The sequence below is a fragment of the Mucor mucedo genome (genome assembly GCF_025094135.1).
Source record: "Mucor mucedo strain NRRL 3635 chromosome Unknown EV154scaffold_15, whole genome shotgun sequence".
NCBI lineage: Eukaryota > Fungi > Mucoromycota > Mucoromycetes > Mucorales > Mucoraceae > Mucor > Mucor mucedo.
Window position 1 is genome coordinate 320,874 of NW_026252299.1, and position 22,868 is coordinate 343,741.

The 22,868-nt window shown below is 37.2% G+C and overlaps 10 protein-coding genes across 10 annotated transcripts; 7 read left to right on the forward strand and 3 right to left on the reverse strand.

The window, feature by feature from the left end:
• Positions 1-2,432: 2,432 nt before the first annotated feature.
• Positions 2,433-4,445, reverse strand: EV154DRAFT_497804 (kinase-like domain-containing protein). The gene is made up of 3 exons (XM_051600296.1): positions 3,627-4,445; positions 3,086-3,559; positions 2,433-3,008 (listed from the first exon to the last, which is right to left on the reverse strand). The coding sequence occupies exons 1-3, from the start codon at positions 4,381-4,383 to the stop codon at positions 2,473-2,475; spliced, it is 1,767 nt and encodes a 588-aa protein (XP_051461155.1). The 5' UTR covers positions 4,384-4,445; the 3' UTR covers positions 2,433-2,472.
• Positions 4,446-4,710: 265 nt separating this feature from the next.
• On the forward strand, positions 4,711-6,186 carry EV154DRAFT_548886 (uncharacterized protein). Its single transcript, XM_051604834.1, has 2 exons — positions 4,711-4,969; positions 5,056-6,186. The coding sequence occupies exons 1-2, from the start codon at positions 4,786-4,788 to the stop codon at positions 6,111-6,113; spliced, it is 1,242 nt and encodes a 413-aa protein (XP_051461156.1). The 5' UTR covers positions 4,711-4,785; the 3' UTR covers positions 6,114-6,186.
• A 2,514-nt stretch (positions 6,187-8,700) lies between these two features.
• Positions 8,701-9,498, reverse strand: EV154DRAFT_72844 (uncharacterized protein). Its single transcript, XM_051607750.1, has 3 exons — positions 9,379-9,498; positions 9,161-9,322; positions 8,701-9,060 (listed from the first exon to the last, which is right to left on the reverse strand). Exons 2-3 carry the CDS (start codon positions 9,268-9,270, stop codon positions 8,844-8,846), a joined length of 327 nt encoding a protein of 108 aa, XP_051461157.1. The 5' UTR covers positions 9,271-9,322; positions 9,379-9,498; the 3' UTR covers positions 8,701-8,843.
• A 3,879-nt stretch (positions 9,499-13,377) lies between these two features.
• Positions 13,378-14,797, forward strand: EV154DRAFT_548888 (uncharacterized protein; the record flags this gene model as incomplete). The annotated part of the gene is made up of 2 exons (XM_051604835.1): positions 13,378-13,381; positions 13,438-14,797. 2 exons carry the CDS (start codon positions 13,378-13,380, stop codon positions 14,739-14,741), a joined length of 1,308 nt encoding a protein of 435 aa, XP_051461158.1. The 3' UTR covers positions 14,742-14,797.
• A 1,008-nt stretch (positions 14,798-15,805) lies between these two features.
• Positions 15,806-16,778, forward strand: EV154DRAFT_548890 (uncharacterized protein). Its single transcript, XM_051604836.1, has 3 exons — positions 15,806-15,971; positions 16,139-16,171; positions 16,351-16,778. Exons 1-3 carry the CDS (start codon positions 15,968-15,970, stop codon positions 16,740-16,742), a joined length of 429 nt encoding a protein of 142 aa, XP_051461159.1. The 5' UTR covers positions 15,806-15,967; the 3' UTR covers positions 16,743-16,778.
• Positions 16,779-16,922: 144 nt separating this feature from the next.
• EV154DRAFT_72898 (uncharacterized protein) lies at positions 16,923-17,613 on the reverse strand. The gene has a single exon (XM_051607751.1). It carries the CDS (start codon positions 17,516-17,518, stop codon positions 17,054-17,056), a length of 465 nt encoding a protein of 154 aa, XP_051461160.1. The 5' UTR covers positions 17,519-17,613; the 3' UTR covers positions 16,923-17,053.
• Positions 17,614-17,780: 167 nt separating this feature from the next.
• Positions 17,781-18,883, forward strand: EV154DRAFT_478142 (uncharacterized protein; the record flags this gene model as incomplete). The annotated part of the gene is made up of 4 exons (XM_051598165.1): positions 17,781-17,897; positions 18,123-18,141; positions 18,317-18,374; positions 18,670-18,883. The coding sequence occupies 4 exons, from the start codon at positions 17,781-17,783 to the stop codon at positions 18,881-18,883; spliced, it is 408 nt and encodes a 135-aa protein (XP_051461161.1).
• On the forward strand, positions 18,871-19,813 carry EV154DRAFT_548893 (uncharacterized protein; the record flags this gene model as incomplete). Its single annotated transcript, XM_051604837.1, has 2 exons — positions 18,871-19,035; positions 19,092-19,813. Exons 1-2 carry the CDS (start codon positions 19,032-19,034, stop codon positions 19,811-19,813), a joined length of 726 nt encoding a protein of 241 aa, XP_051461162.1. The 5' UTR covers positions 18,871-19,031.
• A 147-nt stretch (positions 19,814-19,960) lies between these two features.
• Positions 19,961-20,749, forward strand: EV154DRAFT_478144 (uncharacterized protein; the record flags this gene model as incomplete). Its single annotated transcript, XM_051598166.1, has 3 exons — positions 19,961-19,964; positions 20,021-20,244; positions 20,303-20,749. 3 exons carry the CDS (start codon positions 19,961-19,963, stop codon positions 20,747-20,749), a joined length of 675 nt encoding a protein of 224 aa, XP_051461163.1.
• A 36-nt stretch (positions 20,750-20,785) lies between these two features.
• EV154DRAFT_548895 (uncharacterized protein) lies at positions 20,786-22,401 on the forward strand. Its single transcript, XM_051604838.1, has 5 exons — positions 20,786-20,901; positions 20,958-21,181; positions 21,240-21,859; positions 21,901-21,935; positions 21,987-22,401. Exons 1-5 carry the CDS (start codon positions 20,898-20,900, stop codon positions 22,178-22,180), a joined length of 1,077 nt encoding a protein of 358 aa, XP_051461164.1. The 5' UTR covers positions 20,786-20,897; the 3' UTR covers positions 22,181-22,401.
• The last annotated feature ends 467 nt before the right edge of the window (positions 22,402-22,868 follow it).

A 22,868-nucleotide genomic window follows, 5' to 3' on the forward strand; every position in this document is an offset into this window, starting at 1 on the left:
TGCATCAACAAATTAATAAGATTATCCACCCTGTATCAAACCTAGATTATTTATCTTGTCTATGTTACATCCACGAACGTTTCATCAAGTCCCACCACTCCGTGATGTGTGACTTAAAAATTTGTATTAAATCATACCCTTAACAAAAAAAAAAAAAAAAAAAAAAAAAAAATCAGAATATTGTGCTCCTCATTTGTTATTTATTTTTGCGTGTAATATATGCCTCTAATTCCCTTGCAAACATTTGACATATGGCGCATCTCAGCGATAACCAAAACTTTATTCCAAATTTCGAAATTGTACTGATCGCGATCATCATTTAACATTCAAAAATATTTTCGGACTGCATCCAAGTGTAATTGAGGACCGCGGTTAGAAATGAGCTATGCAATGACACTACAAAACATGAACTCATTTTTGCTGAATTTATTCTGAAGTAAGAAATCATGCAAAATATAAAAAGGGCAAAATGTTATTCCGTACTATTTTTTCAATTAACCCTCTCCAGGGTTTGAACTTACAATTTTTTTTTTTATAAAATTGTCAACTTCAAAATGTATATCCTCAATCAATAACAAAGATATCGATATTCTGTTGTAAAAACATCATTTTTAATCATTTGTAAATTCATAATTTTAGGACAGAAGTGCAAAAAAAAAAAAAAAAAAAAAAAACTGAGGGAGGAGATATAGTTATTTTGAAAATGGTCGTAAATTGTTTTGGTTATAGCTGGGATGCACCATACCCAGCTACTACTACTTCTTATAAATGTACCACACATCTTTTGTTATTAAATGTTCGAGCATAATAAAGAATTTATGGTTGGTCGAATTTAAAGCCTGTATTACTGTAGACCCAGTGCCATTTTATTTTCTTGAGAATTTTTCAAATTGATTTTTAACTAAATACTGAAATAAAAAGATGAATTCATCCGTACAGCTTGGTTAACCTTAATGATTCTAGTAAATCAGGGGGGGGGTCTTTACGTTACTTAGTTTACCCGCCCACTTTCACTTTTTTGCCTTCTTATTAAATGATGATGGACAAGGATTGTTCGATTGAGATTTTAATTCTGGACGAGTGTACACTGTAAGGGTAGAACCTTGTTGCATAATTAATGGATCAATTATTTCAGGGAGCATTATCCATATCATGATAAAGTACCCTTTATTATCTCTTGAAAAAATTTATCCATTCTATTCATATGGTATCACTCATAAAATGAAGATAGTATTTACCTGTCCCTAGTAACCTTTTAGGTACATTGTACAGCTGATCCTCAGGATCACCATCCTCAGTGACGACGGTATGTCGATACCATCAACAATCACAACTGTCAACATATACAATTCTATTTCTTAACCCCCATTCCAACGCGAGCATCAAGAGTTTCTATCATTGATTTCTGGTAAAAAGAGTTGGGCTTAACAACGACTTTTAATGCAAAGATTACACTTATTAAAATTCAGTTATCCTTATTTGATTTCTTGATGGTGCTTCTGCTTTTTTTTTTTTTTTTTTTTTTTGGTAGTGCTGACGCTGAGGGGCTGCTTATTGCTGGTGTCCTGTTACTATTGCTTCTATTAAAAAAGCTGTTGTTGCGGCGGATGCCATTGATATTTGGAGCCGTGAAGGGTGAGGCATCTTAATGTATATCAATTGGTTGGAAAAAAGAGAGAATATTCATAAATACCGTTTTAAAGCATGCAATAAAGGCTTAAGCAAAATAACACTGATTTCTAAAAGACTGTTACAGTGGAGAGCCTTATTCATATTTGAGAAAAATCAGTGAGAGAGCTTGCTTGGCTTCTATTTGCGTTGACCTACTTTTATAAAATAGCGTGATTTATAAATTCCTTTTTTCAAAAAAAAAAAAGTACCTGCCCACTTCCCTCTTTTTAACATATTGGCTTCCATCTTTAATCGTCTAAGACAGAGTTACGATTACTAAACTGCATTGCACCCAAAATAAATTCGACGAAGAATTACTTACCAATTAGTGTTGTTACTACAATATTGGCCACGATCTTGATTTTGTATAAGTTTCGAACTTCAAAAAAGACCAATTGGAAGCTAAAAACGTCCCTATGGATTTTTAAAATTCCGTTCAATAAATGGCAGTTGGAAGCTATATCACTGTATATCTACACGATATAATGAATCTTTTTGTTTTTTTAGTATTTCGAGTCGTACAACGTATCAAAAACAAAATGATGTTATAAAGCAAAGCGCGGGTTTTCTATTTTGACAATTACTAAATAAAGAAGGTAACAATACTTTTTAATAGGAAAAAAAAAGGGGGAGGGGATAAACAGTTTTTTTTAAATATATATAAAACAAAGCTTTTTTTTTTTTGGTGTAAGAATAAGAGTTATAAGCAGAAAGAAACATAATGTAAAAAAAAATAAAAAAAAAAATCACGCTTTTTTTTTTTTTTTTTTTTTTTTTTTTTTTTTGTAGGGGGACTCTATTTTAGGCGGAAGGATTCTTTCCAGCAGCAGCAGCAGCAGCAGCAGCAGGTATAATGGAGGGAGAAGCAGGTCTACTCAGACGCTTTCTCTTTTCTTTTTCGGCCACGACACCAGGAGGTTCTGGGGTGACGACAACAAGGTTATCACGACCACCTGTGGAAGGAGGTGCGGTCAAGACATGATGGACATGCCTGGTACCTGGTTCATGGATATGACAGACATCGATTTGTTGCACCCATTTATCAGCCAAGACGGTAGCCAAGGTAGATCTTCTAGCGGGGTCAATGTCCAAGATACCTGCCATGACGGGTCTAGCTTCACGTGGTAATAACTTGAGTAATCGAAACTGTTGTTGGTTTTGGTTGGTGGCAAATGCTCGGAAAGAAGGATCACTTTGACGGGGTATTCTCCAAGGGAAACGTCTGATTGTCATACAGAGGAATACAATACCACAGGACCAGACATCGGAAAGACGAGGATCATAGGTAGGCTGAGTGTATTGTTCAGGAGCAATATAAGGATCCGAGCCATAGATGCCTGCAAAAAATTAAAATAAAGTGTATATAGGGTATGATTAGTTCAAAGGAATGGATGATGGTCATTTCTTTTTTTACCTTTAGTTTGTGTAATATTATTTTCAAATGGATATTTATATACAGTAGAGCATCCAAAGTCAATGATCTTTAATATTCCATAATGATCCAAAACCAAATTATCTAATTTGATATCGCGATGCGCTATACCCATCGATTGAAGATATTCAAGCCCATTTAACAACTGACGCCAACAACAAGCAACTTCTTCACGAGACATCATGCCACTCATGACGACATTGAAAAGATCGTTAGGAGCATACTCCATAATTTCAAAGTAACTACTACCCTCTTGAATGATATCGAGTGTTTCAATGATATTGGGATGATGTAGTGTAGACCCAATACAGAATTCGGCTGTTACCTTTTTAATATACTCTTTTTCACTTTCTTGCACTAATCGCTTTCTAAATTGTTTAACCGCAAATGTCTTTTGGTCCGCCGAACGTCTTATCAGCCTGACCGAACCTCCAGCTCCTTTTCCAATATATCTTCCTGGAGGGGTGTGTGTTTGTGTTAGCTCTCGTTTTAAAGATTATTCTATATATCTTTTTTTATTTACCCCATGTTCCATATTTACCACCAATATCCTGTCGAAATTGGTTGGCAAATGTACCAGGTTTTGTTGCAGAAGTAGTGATGATGGTATTATCTTCATGAGAATGTGATGATGAAGTGGTAGGTGACGTTGGTGACACAAGACACTGTTGTTGTTGTTGTTGTTGTTGAGTATTTACAAAGAATCTACGTAAATCAGACCAAGCCAAAAATAGATCCTTACGGTCTGAGGTATTATTATTGTGTAAAGAGGAGGAAGAAGATTGACGATGAAAATGGGTTTGGTGGTATCTTTCATCATATTCTGGTTTTTTAAAGACAAATTGTGAGGGTGTGGAACAAGTACTAGCAGGTCGGTGTGATAAAATGGGTCGGGGTTGTTGTTGAGAGGTGGTAAGAAGAATAGGTGCGGCTGCTGCATTGGAATTTGTACAAAAAGTGGGTTCTGCAGATGACGTAGAAAGTGTTGGAGAAGGTGGTTTAGAAGATTGAAATAATTGTGAACGGGGCCTAGCATGATTGTTATTATTTTTGGCTTTCACAGCACCACCACCACCACTATTATTATTATTGTTGTTGTTGGCTAATAGTTTGGATAGCTCTGTTAAATCCACTGCTGTAGCATCCCATGACTTTCGATGAGGTTTGCTACTTGTTGCAACTGTATGAGTCACCACTGCTGGAGACAGTGATGGGCTAGAAGGTACTGACCTATCCGGTGTAGTAATAATATCATATCGTTGATTCACAAGGTGAAGCATTGTATATGATTTATATTTAAGAAAAGAGAGATGAAAAAGAAGAAGAAGAAAAAAAAAAAGAGAGAGAAGGAAATAAAGAAAATCAAACCCATTGGATCCAAATATATATTTTCTGACCCTTTTGGTCCCGAGTATTTTCTTTTTTTTAAAAAAAAAAAAAAAAAAAAAAAAAAAAAAATGTCGTATGGTGGTAATGACGGAGTTTATTAGTGGCCAATTGGAAACATAAGAAATGAAAAAAGGGGGCTCTGCAAACAAATTACATCAATAAGTGTTATAATTTCCTTCTCTCTTTTTTTTTTTCCTTTGGTAGCTTTACATTTTCCTTTTTTTTTTTCTTTTTCTTTTTTCTTTTTTTTTTATTTATCTCCCTTCTTATAAAAAAAAAAAAAACTCCCGTCAATGTTTCGTAAATCTGTCTCGATTGATTTGGTGGAACCAGTGGTTTGTTTACGAGGACAGCCTAAAGATAAACAGACTATAAATATACTGCGTGGTGCAATCAGACTAGGATTGTCTCATTCATCCATTGTACACAGCATCACTGTTCAATTTATTGGTACATCCAAGACACTCTGGCCCGAAGGTATACTCAACCCTAAAAAAATACAACAGAGAAAAAAAAAAAAGAAAAAAAAACAGCATATTAAAAAAAGGATAAACATTAAAAAGCTTCCCAGCATTGGGATAAGCATATTTTGGTAGATTCCACTATTCCCATTTCTAAAAATTCACTGTTACTCAAAAAAGGTACACACGCCTTCCCATTTGAGATTTTGTTGTCCAATGCGCTCTCAGAATCTATCGAATGCGGACTTGGACATATCCGTTATAAACTCCTCTGTCAGGTGCATGTGAAACCAAGATTCCTCCTCATCAAATCTATCCTACGTTCTCAAAAACAGGTGGTTCTCATCCGTCTACCTAGTCAAGAAATACAGCAACAACAATGTATCACACAAACACATGTGATTAATGACACGGGTGGTCAACTCACACTCAACATTGAACGAGGTCAACTTATACCTGGCATCTTCTTACCCATCACTTTTCATTTTAATGGTAAATGTGCTGTCAAAGCCATTGACCAATTATCCGTTAAATTAATCGAACGTCAAAAATACAAGGCACCATCGATGCAAACTACCCGTATCTTACACCACGAGATTGCCTTATCACCTCCAAATAACACCAACTTGTCATTAACGGAATTGGCAAATGACACAAGCAGTGAGATACGCATTGTTTATGTGGTACCAGATAAACATACACTCAAAGTAAGACCCTCCACATCTCATCCCAACATTCGCGTGCGCCATTGGATACAAATCTACACCAGGTTACGTTTAAAGGATGGTTCAATTAAGGATCTGCAGATGGATGCACCTATTTCCGTTTTACTATCATCCATGGACGATTATTTAACCTTACCCGTATACAATCAAAAAGAAGAAACATCAGCAGCATCAGCATCAGCAGCATCAGCAGCAGCTGACAGTACTCCTTCCAACCTAACAACCACAAATCCTACTGTATCGCATGCATTATCCTCTACATCTATAGCATCATCATTAGCTTCCTCTATGAGACCTAACCTATGGCTGAAAAAGCTATACCCTATTAAAAATACCAGTAATCGAATATTGGATGATAAAGCATATCATGGCACAAACAATAATTTAATGCTCTTAATGACCGCTCCTCCCCCGCTTTACGAAGATGTACACTAAATAATTTTTTTTTTATCGCAAAAAAAGAAAATAAGCGATAAGATAAGGTTATCTTACTATTGTATACTGTTACACATAATTATAATAATAATAATAATAAAAAAAAAATTCATTTTTTTTTTTTTTTTTTTTTTTTGCCACCCAAAAATGCACGATTGCATTTGCCAAGAGAAACATGTAAGCTCGGTCGAAAGAAACATATCAAGTTACAATACATCTGCTTACTTATTAAGGAGTGATGGAGGGGAAATAAGAAGGGGTTAAGAGAAAAAGTAGGGGAATAGGGCCTAGTTTGTGCACTTTCTTCGTTTATAGCTCTCCTAAATTTTCTTCTTTTCCGCATGCATGACAGGAGATGGGATAAAGTTGAAAAAAGGGCCTTTAGAGAGTGTTGTTTATTTTACCCTTTTACTTTATTTAAAATAAATTATTTTTTTTTTTCTGAAGAGGTAATATAGATGATAATGCATCATCCAAACACTTTTATGCGCACACATTGGTTTATTTCTCATTGCATTTACAAACAGATTTCAAAAAAAAAAAAAATTATATCTCTCTCTTTCCCCCGTACATAAAATCGTCATTTTCGTAGGATTTTCTTTTTTTCCCTTGATTCTACAAAGAGTTTTGTTTTTGCCCGTAAAGTACAATTACCAAATACAGAATTTCTGTTTAGGTGTATGAGGCGTTCCATGTTTTACTATCATATCATAAATGTCATGCACGGCCATCTAACAAGATATTTAAACCAATGAAATGCAGTTGATCTCGCTATATTGAATTTGGGGGGCCTCAGGAGAAAAAGAAATAATGCGGTCATTGTATAAACTAGCAAAAAAAAAAAAGAGTTTCTTTTTCTTTAGTCGTCGTTATTCTATCCTATCTCGGTACAGATCTTTACCTTTTAGATTTTATGCACTCAAATAATAGACACCCTCAAATGTAGTAAATTTTTTAATTTAAAAAAAGTTGATATAAATGTGGAATGAGAATTTATTCCTAAAAAAATAAATGTATTTCTAGATCCTAAAAAAAAAAAGGCGGTTTTACAAGAAGAACTAGACCGCGTGCATGATGAGGTTTAACAAAATCAAATCTTACCTCAAATGTAAACAAAAGGTCTGGATCGGTGATGAAGCATTTTTTTTAGGTTTTTTTTTTGTAAAGTGTAACACACCATGAGACGGATTTGTTTATTTTCGTTTCGAGTTCTTATATCTGTGATCGTCAATGCGGCGTGGCGGGCGTAACAAAAAAGAGCCGTTATTCTCCCCCCCCCCATAACACATAGTGTCATTTGATTTTTTATTTTTTGCATGTTGGGCGTATATAGAATTTTACCTTTTTTTTCTAAGAGTCAATCCTATTTTTTCAGTACCAAGTTGATATAAAGGCAGTTTTTCGCCCCATACGATTGTGTTTGTCCCGAAAAAAAAAAAAATTCGCAGAATTTTGCGCCCACGCAACACAAAGGATTGCTTTATTTGTCTGTGTTACCCTGTCGTCAGATTCAATTTTTTCTATTTTATACAGTGCTCACGCGCCTGTTTGATTTTTTTTTTTTTTTCGAATCCCATAATTTCCCAAATTCACCCTGATAGATTTTTTTTTTAGCAGGTGAAAGATACCATTCAAAGACGAATATGTTTTGGTTTGGCTGTAATTATCAACCCAGTTTTAGTCATCGTCTATTCTAAACTAATAGTCACTCTTTGTGTACATGTATTCAACAGCCTTTATAAAGTGTTATCTCTCAAAGTCAGTAGCGAGTACGCCAAGATTAATCTGTGCAAGAAACACGGTTAAGATAAACCTGTCCGTTGACTAGACAACGAGTTGGATTTTATACAACACTCTTTGGTCAAAAACCTGAAGCCATTGTAACAATGGAATATTCTTTATATGTATACCAAATACTATCCTTTGATTCAAACTTTGTAGCCAAAGCTAATTGATAGCAAGTTTTTGAACTATTCCAAGAAACAGAAGGTTAAAATATTGAAGAATTTTTATTGATTAAATGGAAAAAACGGGTTTCAATTTTTTTTATAAGAAAGGATTGAAATAGATGGTTAACCAGGGAGTATGAATTAGAAATACAGACATTAATAATGTCGATCAATAAATGGTTAATTTTTCAGTGCTGGGTGGCCATTAAATACCGAGTAGATGATATACAATGTGAGTATATATCATTTTATCTACAAAGCATCCCCCTTCACTCTCATGATCCTCTTCATCTTCCTTAAGCTCCTCCTCCTCGTCTTCCTCATAGTCCTTCTCGACGGTCTCCTCTATAACCTCACTAGTTTCATCCCAGTCGCAGCCGTCCTCCAGAACAGACATGTTCCGGCCAGAGCAACTTCGTTTGCCAGTCTTTGATATCCGTCACAGTCCTTGTTCCCACGAGGTCATTAATCTTATTAATGTGCTTTTGAATCCTTGCATCATTTATTTTATTCTTCATATCTAAGGCAGAGCTCTACAACAATTTACGGCTAATTGAGCTAACTGTACTGTGAGTGATTGCAAGGACACATTACCTTTATATAGGACAGGGTATTCAAAAGCTTCTCGATTCCTCCTTCCTTGACTTGGCTTTTAGTGGCAGGGTATGAGAACGTGGCAACATTAACCAACATATACTGCTTGGGCTTTAATAAGACGAGATGAAGAAGATGGCCGTCAAATCCCATAATTTGCATGAGAGGCATATATGCATCCGATGGGTTACATGATGTCTTCTTGTAGGAGGGAATTCAAGTGGAGTTTAGACAACAATACCAGCTTGAGCTTATCCAAATAGTACTTACTGGAGGTGCATTTCTTAGCGAATTCCGTCAATGAGAGATCTGAAAGATCTGAAGAGACTGAAGGAGCACTCACACGAAGATCTAATTTAGATGTGATACTTGATTTGCTTAAGAAGCCAGGTATCGTATCTCCCCTATTAAGTATTTAGGTTAGTAATCATAATTACAATGACATTTTTTTAGTTTCAATCCACTGAAGAACTAGGATTCAAAAGCGGAATTCATTTTCTTTACCATTTCAAGTTTATGTTTCCATATCCAAAGATTTCCTCCAGTATAAATGACCAAGATTTAAGCTTAAAGTCTTCTTCGGAGTAAGACTTAATATTGGCACTTGAAAACATGCCTGGCTTGTTGGTGTGTTGATTTAAGCTTAAAAAGAATGAAACGAAAAAGCTATATAGTAGATAATTAGATATCCAAAAAAAAAAAAAAAAAAAAAAAAAGCTTACATAATCGAAAAACTTCCTTCTGAGCACGCTCGGTATTATTCACAACCTTAACCTTATCGATTTCAGCAAATTTTGCTTTTAACCCGATGGATTTGTTCATGATCGGACTGAACTTCCTAGAGATGACATCCTTGATGGTAAAAGTCTTCTGGTGTTCTTCCAGCTCGACTTTGATATCATTTACGAGGTTTTCAAAGTATGATCCTTCACTATTATTATAACGGTCATAAACATTATTTTTTGTGATCCTGGGGAGCATATATTTAGCCAGCGAGTTTTAGCAGAACTACTTATTACCATTTGAAATATTCGAATTTTTTCGAATCTTTTTTATTCTTGTTGGACCGGTACTTGCTGTAATCGCCTACAGCAGGTGCCATAAGGATGCCACGATGCCATAAGGATGCCACGATGCCATAAGGATGCCACGATGCCACGATGCCATAAGGATGCCATAAGGATGCCATAAGGATGCCATAAGGATGCCATAAGGATGCCATAAGGATGCCATAAGGATGCCACGATGCCATAAGGATGCCATAAGGATGCCACGATGCCACGATGCCATAAGGATGCCATAAGGATGCCACGATGCCACGATGCCATAAGGATGCCACGATGCCATAAGGATGCCATAAGGATGCCATAAGGATGCCATAAGGATGCCATAAGGATGCCATAAGGATGCCATAAGGATGCCATAAGGATGCCATAAGGATGCCATAAGGATGCCATAAGGATGCCACGATGCCATAAGGATGCCACGGTGCTTACTGTACTCTGCTACAGTAAGCACTGTAAGTCTACCACGACTTACGCGTCTTCTGATCGCCTAAAGTTTACAAAGATAGTTTGAGAAATTGTGAATCTAATGCAATTAACACTAAATCTTACCTCGTTCTACTCTTTTGATCCGGCTTCTGCGAACGTTTATGTATAGCCCTTGCTCTTTATTAGCGAGTTGTTCAAGAGATCTTGAACTCGCAGTCCAAGAGAAATAGGTTCTGATACGGAAATGGTTAGCTCCTCTGTATTTTTTTTTTCAAACGTAATTTTTTTTAAAGATCACTTACAGCTCTCCTGGACAAAGACCAGCAAGCCAGTCTGATTGCACTCATTTATAGTCCAGTCACAGCCATTTACGGTCTCCACATCCAGTGAGTCTGTCCAAGAAACCAACATGGGAGGATCACCATTACATATCAAAGACTAACCGTAGCAAGAATGGCAATATATCTTTTTTCATTTTTAAAAAGAAAGAGGTGATGATTTAATATTTCTTGAAGAAACAAAAGTCATTATAAACCAACCTTTTTTTTTTTACAATATTAATTCCAAAGAAGAAAAGTATGTTAAGAGAAAAGAGAAAAGGGGGAAAAAAAAGTGCGTGTGATAAAACAAGAGCTTATGTTAGAATGATTTAATCGTTTATCTAAGGCGCACCTGCTGACGCACCGATATCGGGCTTTAAAATACATTTTTTACGTGATATATTCATTTTTGGTACGCGAAAGTAGTGCAACGAGCTATGACATAATATTTTCATTTTGGGTGCGCGGAAAGGGTGTGTCAAGATAGGAACAACGTATTTGTATTATATTTTATAAGCAACAGTACTTTGCTCAAAAGTTCCCTTCGTTAAATTTTAGTCCTACTTTTACCTATTAAAAAAATGAACATTTTTGAAGTTACAGAATAAGGTAATCGCGAACGATCGAAACCATCGGAATCGTAAGTCCTTTTGCTGTTATAGTGCATTCGCATTCCAATGCCGATGAGTATGGAAGAAAGCACAACATGATATTCGTTACTGTTGATTCAGAACTAAAGAGAAATGAAATCTTCTTAGCTTAAAAGTAGTTTGGTAAAAACAAAGTAGCCGAACAGTAAAGTGTGTATTGCCATTTGTTAATCTTTAAATCATAAGCATGCCATGAAGGAATAGCCTTATTTATGTGAAACTGATTATACGTGTCAATCTTATCTTAAATTATAAGAATGCAAATGAATTTAAAGGCGATACCTGTGATTTTCATTTAAGAAGGCCTTGTTGTATTTAAGTAAGATATAAAATACGATCCGCCATAGCTCATGCATTCGCTTGACGCGCACCAAAAATGAATATATTACGTAAGAAACATACTTTAAAGCCCGATATCGGTGCGCCAGCAGGTGCGCCTAGAATACCCCAAAATGAATATATATTACGTAAGAAATATATATTAAAGCCTGATTTCGGTGGGCTGTTACATAGGGATTCAAATTACCTACTGACTTAGATAACTGTACCATACTTGAATAACTTTTTGACTATAATAACAAAATCTTAACCTTTAAGGATGCTATCTTTCTTAGAATATAATTGGGGTGTAAAGGATTAATTTTATTAATATACGATGTTTTTCTAATGCTATCTCGCTGCGTTTCAAGAGGTATTTATCTTACCAATAGCCGTCACTGGTACTGTGGCGTATTATTTGCCTCGCACTTTCAATATCCGTCAGAAACACCTCACAACAACCCTAGAAGGTGCGCCAAGAATTATCTAATCATCCATAATAAGGGGTATTTTCGAATAAATCGTATTTTGAGGAATAAAAAAAAAAATCAGCCAATCATAAATTTTTATTGTAGAATGTTCGTGAAAAAACTTGGTCAAATAATTAAAAAAAAATATGATTGGCTGAATTTTTTATTCGTCAAAATACGATTTATTCGAAAATACGGCAATTGAATACCCTTAATGGTTCGGGGAATTATTATTTACTTGAAATAAAATTTATTTGCAAACACCCGAAACAAGCAGCTGTCTATGAGCGTTTCAGTAATAGGATGTACTGGTAGTGAAGCATATTTTATGATACACCAAAATCCAGCATCCTATTACGAAGTTTAGAAAAAAAAATAGTTAGGATGAAATGGCATGTCAAATTGACGTAATTAATCATTTTTTTTTAACCTTTTTTTTTGGGCGTATGTGTAGACTTTACTAAAAAACAAATACGGAGGTCTAGACATTTCCATCTGAAGTAATAAGGAGCAGGGAATTGTGAAATGACGACCTTGATGGATAAACGTAGCATGTGATGGCCTTCAAAATGAACACATTGTGACACAAGATCAAGTTGTTTTCGCGTTTTAGGTCTTCTTTTTTTCCGCGGATGAGTAAAGAATCTTTTTGTGATCCAATCGTGTTCTCGAATAGCTTGGTCGTCTAGACCTAATTTTTCGCATTGTATCCGGTCAAATGAGAAAGTGTTACCTAAAAAAAAAAACCCTGTTATTTACGACTCTATCCTAATATGGCTCCATGAATAATAAAGCAACAAATGGTGTAGTTAAGCCGTACCCATTGAGCATCTCCGAGCCTTTATTCAACATTCAGTAGCTATCTTAAAATTGACAAACTGATTTTCAGAATAGTGGCCAAATGAAGTTCAAAAAAATGACCAATTGAGGGTGGACCCACTGTAAGCGTGACCCCGTTTTAAAACAAATAAAATATTGTAAGCTCCGTTTTTACATAAGCGTGATCCCGTTGTAAGATGATTAAGCACCCGTTTTGGCTTACGCATGGTCTGAAATGTGACTTCATATGAAACAATAAACAAAACCAACTACAATTATTTGTTAAGAAATATAATGAGCAATAAATTAAAATAAAACCTACCAAAAGTGTATTGTTAATTAATCGAATTAATGGAATAACGAAAAAAAAAAAAGAAGAAAAAAAAATAAAGAGAACTATACTTTATAAAAAGGACCAAAAGGAAGAATTACAGAATGGAGTTTATGAAGTCAATCGTGAGAAAAGGGAGAGACATGTGGTGTGAAAAAAACATTACAAGTCACACCAGTCTAGAACTTAATTTTTTCAACGGGTTGCTAGTATATTTAAAACGGGCAATCAGTAATTTTAAAACGGGCAATCAGTGTTTTTAAAACGGGAAAACAGTCTTTTTCAAACGGCTCCAGTTTAGTATCTTAACGCAAATCACCATGGGTAAGTTTTGCTTCTTCAATTCGAAAGTTGTTTCGTTCTTAATTTTTATATTTTAGACCATAACAATTCACTACGTACATACGATCAAGCCTTTTTGTTTGCCATGGGCGAAACAGATCGTACAAGTAAATCAAAAAAACGGGCCTTGATGTTTGCAGATTTCTACGATGTTGTACCTGTTGCAGTGACCGATGAAGATGGTAATGAAGTAGACGTGATCTTATCCCCAAGCCACGTCGAAAAGTTCCAGACCATGCTTGCCAAACCAACCCCACTCACTGTAAGTCGTCCTGTCCAAGAAGCATCTCCCCAAGCCATGTTCCCAACTCGCGACACAGTCAACAGCATTGGTGAATTTGGAGCATATTCCGGCTACTTGACGAAACGCCACTACACTGAACTAAGTAAGGAAATGATCGAAATTCTTAACCAAGACTGGGAGATCAAGCCAAGCCAACGGTTCATCGTAGCAAGAGCACTCATTGGATCAGTTATCATTGATTCTGAAAATAATCGTGGTCTCCTTATCTTAGCTTTGGAAGTTTATGGTCGTGATCCTGATATTGACAGCCATGCAGAACAACGCAGCTCCACTGGTTCCACTAGGCAATCGACATCTGTACCGTCTGTAGGCCACAATGATTTCGAGATCATCACCATGCGCCAAACCGAAGGCAACAACATATCGATCAAGCTTATACTGGGTACCCACTCGTTCAACGCCCTTGTCACTGCCAGTACACGGATCGACAACTTGGTAGATCAACCTGAATGCGGTCCAAATACTGTCAATTTCGGTGTGCCTCCCAACTCCCACACAAAGTACAAGTTGCATGTTGACTCGGAATCATGGTCTGACTCTGTGGCGCTGGAAAAAAAGACTAATTTGCAGTCTATCTATACTCATTCCCGGCTTATGCAACTTCGCCAGCTCCGAACTCGCTTTGACAAACTTGACACGTACTCTGCTTCCCGATCCGCATTGTTCCATGGTTATCTGCAGCAACCAATGACTGTTTTTACATATGGCAAGAATACGACGTCCATCAATTCAGGCACATTATCATCAAGGTTCTTAGCTATGCTAGCTACGTCTGTAATGAGGGATGGTCAGAATGCTTATCTTGGAAAGACCAATGTCGAAAACTTGATTACGGAATTTAATAAGGAAACCAAGGCCAAACGTGTTATTCAACAAGTACTGCAACTATTTGGAGACAATGATACTATCCCTATCATTGGAAATACCGACTTGAATTATATTGCTGAGGAATTAGCCAACTTGTTGGCATCTTATTTATCAAACACAAACAAAAAAAGTGTTATTCCTTCCCTATCCGACCACTTAAAATCCTATTGATTTTAATAACATACTAATTTTAATAAATTTATACCTATTGTCTCGCTCTTCCTCTACATATCATGCAGTACCTTTTATTCTCATTGTTCATCATTAAAAACCATTAGTACAAAAATAAAATATGCCAGGCCTATATATTAACTACATGAAAAAATAAATATCTCGTCCTATTAATTTATCAGTAGCGCAAGTTCTTTTCATATTCCGTGAAAAAAAAAAAAGATGCCCACGCCCTCGCTATTTTGTTTGCTCTCTTCTTCTTTTAACCATCTTTTTTTAAGAAATTGACATGGGTAAGTTTTGCTTCTTTAATCCGAAAGTTGTTTCGTTCTTAATTATTATACTTTAGACCACAACCCTTCTCAACATATCTACGACCAAGACTTTTTATATGCCATGGGAAAAACGAACTGAAGTGGTCAATCAAAGAAACACGCATTGATGTTTGGCGTTTTTTTAGATGTTGTACCTGTTGCAGTGACCGATGAAGAAGGAAATGAGTTAGACTTCATTTTATCCCCGAGCCATGTAGAAAATTTCTAGGCCATGCTTTCGAAACCAACACCACTCACAGTAAGGCGTCGAGTTCAAGAGTCATCTCCCCAAACCATGTTTCGAACTTGTGATACTGTCAACAGCATCGGTGAATTTGAAGCCTATTCCCAATACTTAATCAAACGCCACTACACTGAATTGACCAAGGACATGATCGAACTGCTTAATCAAGACTGAGAGTTCAAGCCAAGCCAACGATTTATCGCAGCAAGAGCATTGATAGGATCGGTAATCATCGATTCTGAAAACCATTGTGGTCTCTTAATTTTAGCTTTGGAAGTATATGGTCGTGACCCTGACATTGACAGCCACGCAGAACAACGCAGCTCTACTGGTTCCGCTCTCCAATCGACACCTGTACCGTCTGTAGGCCATAATGATTTCGAGATATGTACCATGCGCCAAACCGAAGGCAGCAATATTTCAATTAAACTTATACTTGGTACCCACTCTTTCAACGCCCTGATTACTGCTAGTACACGCATTGACAAATTGGTTGATCATCCGGAATGCGGACCGTGAAAGCACTGTACCGTCTGCTGCGCAAAGTTTTTTTTTCTCATATTACGTAAAAAAACAAAGACGCCTGCTCCTCACCCACGCCCTATTTAATGCCTCGTTATTTTGTCTGCTCTCTTCTTCTTTTATCCATCTTTTTATAAGAAATTGACATGGGTAAGTTTTGCTTTTTTACTTTGAATGTTGTATCGTTCTTAATTATTAGATTTTAGACCACAACCCATCTCAACATACATACCATTAGGCCTTCTTGTATACAATAGGAGAAATCAACAAAAACGGTCAATCAAAGAAACGCGCACTGATGTTTGCTGATTTTTAAGATTTTGTACCTGTTGCAGTAACCGATGAAGATGGTAATGAGATAGACATCAATTTATCCTCAAGCCATATAGAACAGTTCCAGACCATGCTTTCAAAACCAACACCACCCACTCTAAGGCATCCAACTCAATATTTATCTCCCAAACCACGTTTCGGACTTGTGATACTGTCAACAGCATCGATGAAATCGGAGCTATTCACCATATTTAAGTAAACGCCAATACCAAGGATATGATCGAACTACTCAACCAAAACTGGGAAATCAAGCCAAGCCAACATTTTACTGCGACAAAAGTGCTAATCGGGTCTGTAATCATCGATACTGAAAATAATTACGGTCTCCTTATTTTGATATTCGGAGTATATGGTCGTGACCCTGACATCGATAGCCACGCTGAACAACGTAGCTCTACTGGTTCAACAAGGCAAACGACATCTGTACCGTCTGTAGGCCAGAATGATTTTGAGATTTTTACCATGCGCCAAACCGAAGGCAGCAACATTTCAATTGAACTTATACTTGGTACCCACTCTTTCAACGCCCTTGTGATTGCTAGTACACGTATTGACAACTTGGTTGATCATCCGGAATGCGGACCGTGAAAGCACTGTACCGTCTGCTGCGCAAAGTTTTTTTTTCTCATATTACGTAAAAAAACAAAGACGCCTGTCCTCTCGCCCCCTCCCTATTTAATGCCTCGCTATTTTGTCTGCTCTCTTCTTCTCTTATCCATCTTTTTTTAAGAAATTGACATGGGTAAGTTTTGTTTTTTTACTTTGAATGTTGTATCGTTCTTAATCACTAGATTTTAGACCACAAGCCATCTCAACATACATACAATTAGGCCTTCTGGTAAGCAATAGGAGAAACCAACACCACTCACTGTAAGTCGTGCTGTTCAAGAGGCATCTCCTCAAACAATGTTTCCAACTCGCGATACAGTCAACAGCATTGGTGAATTTGGAGCATATTCCCGATACTTAACCAAACGCCACTGCACTGAATTGACTAAGGAAATGATCGAACTACTCAACCATGACATCAAGCCAAGCCAACGTTTCATCACAGCAAGAGCACTAATCGGATCAGTAATAATTGAGAAGTATATGGCCATGACCCTGACATTGAAAGCCACGCAGAAAAACGCAGCTCCACTGGTTCCACTTTCCAATCGACATCCGTACCGTCTGTAGGCCAGAATGATTTTGAAATTTTCACCATGCGCCAAACCGAAGGCAGCAATATTTCCATCAAGCTTATACTGGGTACCCACTCGTTCAACGCCCTTGTCACTGCTAGTACACGGATCGACAACTTGGTAGATCAGCCTGAATGCGGGCCCAATACTGTCAATTTCGGTGTGTCGCCTCAATCCCATTTGAAGTACAAGTTATATCGACTCCGAATCATGGTTCGACTCTCTGGCACTTGAAAAAAAGACTAATTTGCAGTCTATTTACACGCATTCCCGGCTCATGTAACTTCGCCAGCTAAGAACTCGCTTCCATAAACTTGACACGTATTCTGCTTCGCGATCCGCATTATTTCATGGTTACTTACAGTAACCCATGACTGTATTTATATATGGCAAGAGCACGACATCTATCCATTCCGGGGTACTATCATCAAGGTTGTTAGCTATGTTAGCTACGTCAGTTATGAAGGATGGTGAAAATACTCGTCTAGGAAAAACCAACGTCGAAAACTTGCTATCAGAATTTAACATGGAAATGAATGCTAATCGTGTTATTATATGGGTACTTGAACTTTTTAGAGACAGTGGATGACTCCCAGAATCGCTTGGGGAGTTTTTGCAAGTATTTCTATTTTAAGTAAAGGCCCAGACATTATGAAAGATGAAACAAGCAATTAAATCACTCTGACATAAGCTCTTGTTTATCAGCCTACAAACAAAGCTGGTTCCCACACTTTATTCTTTTCTTTTTTTCCACTTAACACATGTATTCTATCGTTTATGAAAGTTATTGATAACGTACAAAGGTTAGTAAGTAATCGCTCTTGTTTCTTTCAAAAGACGCTAAATCAAAAAAGAAATATTGAAAAATTGCAGCTGCGGCTAGTCTTTGCCATAGGTGGGCGAACTCCTTAGTAGGGCGCTTGAGTTTTTCTGGAACTCACGGGATGTGAATTACGGTGTTTTTACTGTGAATTACAGTGTTTTCACATCGAATAGTATTGGTCTTATTGGCCTGCTTTTCTGGACCAGAATCGATGTAAGTGGTGTATATATATATATAAACATACAGAGACCTAGACATTTCCCTCTAAAACTTAGTTTTCTTAACAGGATTCTGGTATTTTTTAAGACGGCAGGCTAGTTTTATTAGACCGACACTAGTCCAACGTCTTGACGTGATTTTTATAAGTTGACATGGGTAATTTTTGCTTTTTTTTACTTCGATTGTCGTTTCGTTCTTAATTATTATATTTTAGACAATAACAAAACTCAACGTGGCTACCTCTTATTTTGGCATTGGAAGTTTATGATCATGTTCATGATATCGATAGCCACGCAAAACAACGTAGCTCCACTGGTTCCACTCCCCAATCCACATCTGTCCCGTCTTTAGGTCATAATGATTCTGTAATATGTTCCATGCGCCAAATCGAAGGAAGTAATGTTTCCATCAAGCTTACACTTGGTACCCACTCTTTCAACGCCCTTGGGGCTGCTAGTACACGTATTGACAACTTGGTTGATCATCCGGAATGCGGACCGTGAAAGCACTGTACCGTCTGCTGCGCAAAATTTTTTTCTCATATTACGTTAAAAAAACAAAGACGCCTATCCTCTCGCCCCGCCCTATTTAATGCCTCGCTATTTTGTCTGCTCTCTTCTGCTTTTATCCATCTTTTTTTAACAAATTGACATGGGTAAGTTTTGCTTTTTTAATCCGAAAGTTGTATCGTTCTTAATTATCATATTTTAGACCATAACAAATCCCAACGTACATACGACCAAGCCTTTTTGTTTGCCATCGGAGAAACAAACCGAACAAGTAATTCCAAAAAACGGGCACTAATGTTTGCTGATTTTTACGATGTTGTACCTGTCGCAGTCAACGATGAAGATGGTAATGAGTTAGACGTCAATTTATCCTCAAGCCATATAGAACAGTTCCAGACCATGCTTTCAAAACCAACACCACTCACTGTAAGGCGTCCAATTCAAGATGTATCTCCCAAAACCATTTTTCGAACTTGTAATACTGTCAACAGCATCGGTAAATTCGGAGCCTATTCCCAATACTTAAGCAAACGCCACTACACTGAATTGGCCAAGGACATGATCGAACTACTCAACCAAGACATCAAGCCAAGCCAACGGTTTATTACAGCAAGAGCACTCATCGGATCAGTTATAATTGATTCTGAAAACAATCGTGGTCTCCTTATTTTAGCTTTGGAAGTATATGGTCGTGACCCTGACATTGACAGCCACTCTGAACAACGTAGCTCTACTGGTTTAACAAGGCTAACGACATCTGTACCGTCTGTAGGCCAAAATGATTTTGAGATTTTTACCATGCGCCAAACCGAAGGCAGCAATATATCTATCAAGCTTATACTGGGTACCCACTCGTTTAACGCCCTTGGGACTGCTAGTACACGTATTGACAACTTGGTTGATCATCCGGAATGCGGACCGTGAAAGCACTGTACCGTCTGCTGCGCAAATTTTTTTTCTCATATTACGTAAAAAAACAAAGACGCCTGTCCTCTCGCCCCGCCCTATTTAATGCCTCGCTATTTTGTCTGCTCTCTTCTGCTTTTATCCATCTTTTTTTAAGAAATTGACATGGGTAAGTTTTGCTTTTTTAATCCGAAAGTTGTATCGTTCTTAATTATCATATTTTAGACCATAACAAATCCCAACGCACATACGATCAAGCCTTTTTGTTTGCCATGGGCGAAACAAATCGTACAAGTAAATCAAAAAAACGGGCATTAATGTTTGCATATTTTTACGATGTTGTTCCTGTTGCAGTAAATGATGAAGATGGTAATGAGGTAGACGTGATTTTATCCCCAAGCCACGTCGAAAAGTTCCAGAACATGCTTGCTAAACCAACCTCACTCACTGTAAGTCGTCCTGTCCAAGAAGCATCTCCTCAAACCATGTTTCCAACTCTCGATACAGTCAACAGCAATTGGTGAATTTGGAGCATATTCCGGTTACTTAACGAAACGCCATTACACTGAATTAAATAAGGAAATGATCGAAATGCTTAACCAAGACTGGGAGATCAAGCCAAGCCAACGGTTTATTTCAGCAAGAGCACTCATCGGATCCGTAATAATTGATTCTGAAAACAATTGTGGTCTTTTAATCTTGGCTTTAGAAGTATATGGTCGTGACCCGGACATTGAAAGCCACGCAGAAAAACGCAGCTCCACTGGTTCCACTAGGCAATCGACATCCGTACCGTCTGTAGGCCAGAATGACTTCGAAATTTTCACCATGCGCCAAACCGAAGGCAGCAATATTTCCATCAAGCTTATACTGGGTACCCACTCGTTTAACGCCCTTGGGACTGCTAATACACGTATTGACAACTTGGTTGATCATCCGGAATGCGGACCGTGAAAGCACTGTACCGTCTGCTGCGCAAAGTTTTTTTTTCTCATATTACGTAAAAAACAAAGACGCCTGCTCCTCACCCACGCCCTATTTAATGCCTCGCTATTTTGTCTGCTCTCTTCTGCTTTTATCCATCTTTTTTTAAGAAATTGACATGGGTAAGTTTTGCTTTTTTAATCCGAAAGTTGTATCGTTCTTAATTATTATATTTTAGACCATAACAAATCACTACGCACATACGATCAAGCCTTTTTGTTTGCCATGGGCGAAACAAATCGTACAAGTAAATCAAAAAAACGGGCCTTAATGTTTGCAGATTTTTACGATGTTGTACCTGTTGCAGTGACCGATGAAGATGGTAATGAAGTAGACGTGATCTTATCCCCAAGGCATGTCGAAAAGTTCCAGACCATGCTTGCCAAACCAACCCCACTCACTGTAAGTCGTCCTGTCCAAGAAGCATCTCCTCAAACCATGTTTCCAACTCTCGATACAGTCAACAGCAATTGGTGAATTTGGAGCATATTCCGGTTACTTAACGAAACGCCATTACACTGAATTAAATAAGGAAATGATCGAAATGCTTAACCAAGACTGGGAGATCAAGCCAAGCCAACGGTTTATTTCAGCAAGAGCACTCATCGGATCCGTAATAATTGATTCTGAAAACAATTGTGGTCTTTTAATCTTGGCTTTAGAAGTATATGGTCGTGACCCGGACATTGAAAGCCACGCAGAAAAACGCAGCTCCACTGGTTCAACTTTCCAATCGACATCCGTACCGTCTGTAGGCCAGAATGACTTCGAAATTTTCACCATGCGCCAAACCGAAGGCAGCAATATTTCCATCAAGCTTATACTGGGTACCCACTCGTTCAACGCCCTTGTCACTGCTAGTACACGGATCGACAACTTGGTGGATCAACCTGAATGCGGGCCAAACACTGTCAATTTCGGTGTGTCTCCTAACTCCCACTTAAAGTACAAGTTGTATCTTGACTCGGAATCATGGTCTGACTCTCTAGCGCTTGATGAAAAGACTAACTTGCAGTCCATTTATATCTATACTCATTCCCAAATCATGCAATTTCGCCAGCATAAACTCGGTTCCACAAAGTAGATACTTACTCTTCATCACGTTCCTCATTAATCCATAGCTACTTACAACAACCTATGACAGTATTTACGTATGGTAAAAGCACTACATCTATCAATTTCTAGGCTTTATCTTCAAGGTTATTAGCTACGTCAGTTACGAGCGATGGTCAAAATGCTCATCTTGGAAAAGCCAATGTCGAAAACTTACTTTCAGAACTTAACAAGGAAACGAAGGCTAAGCGTGTCATTCAACGGGTACTGCAACTTTTTGGAGACAGTGATACTATTCCTATCATTAGTAATACTGGCCTGGATTATATTGCTGAGGAAATTGTCTAACTTGTTGGCATCCTACTTATCAAACACCAACAAAAAAAGTGTTATTCTTTCTCTGGCCGATCATTTAAAATCATATTGATTTTAGTAACTCATTCATCTTATTAAATGTATACCTATTGTACTCCCTCTTCCCCCTCATCATGCAATACCTTTTATTATCGTTGTTTATCATTAAAAACTATTGGTTGAAAAAATAAAATATGTCAGGTCTATTTATCAACTTCATGTAAAAATGAACTTCTCGTCCAATTAATTTTTAAAGCATTTTTAATGAAATCGATCATCCTATAAAGTTAACATGATATGGCAAATGCTAATCGATGTATACATTATTCTTAGACTTATGGGCAAAACCATCACGCGATTCCAAAAAAAAAAAAGGGTTCCGTTTTATAATAGTGGAATTAGTAGGTTTGTAGTGTGAATTAATAATGAAGTTTTCGGGAGATGATGGATATGTAAGGTATGAATTTGTTAGAACGAGGTACAAGTTATGAGTTTTACTGATATGAAGGTATAGTAAGCTGATAATTGACAATTGTATTTTTTATTTGTTTTTAAAATAAAAAATATTCATCTCTTTACACATGCAAATATTTACTTTAAGACTTCGCATCATTTGATATATATTGAAGCAAGATGACAGACGGTGAACTTTTTATGCTTGTGCTCTTTGTTCCATTCTTGG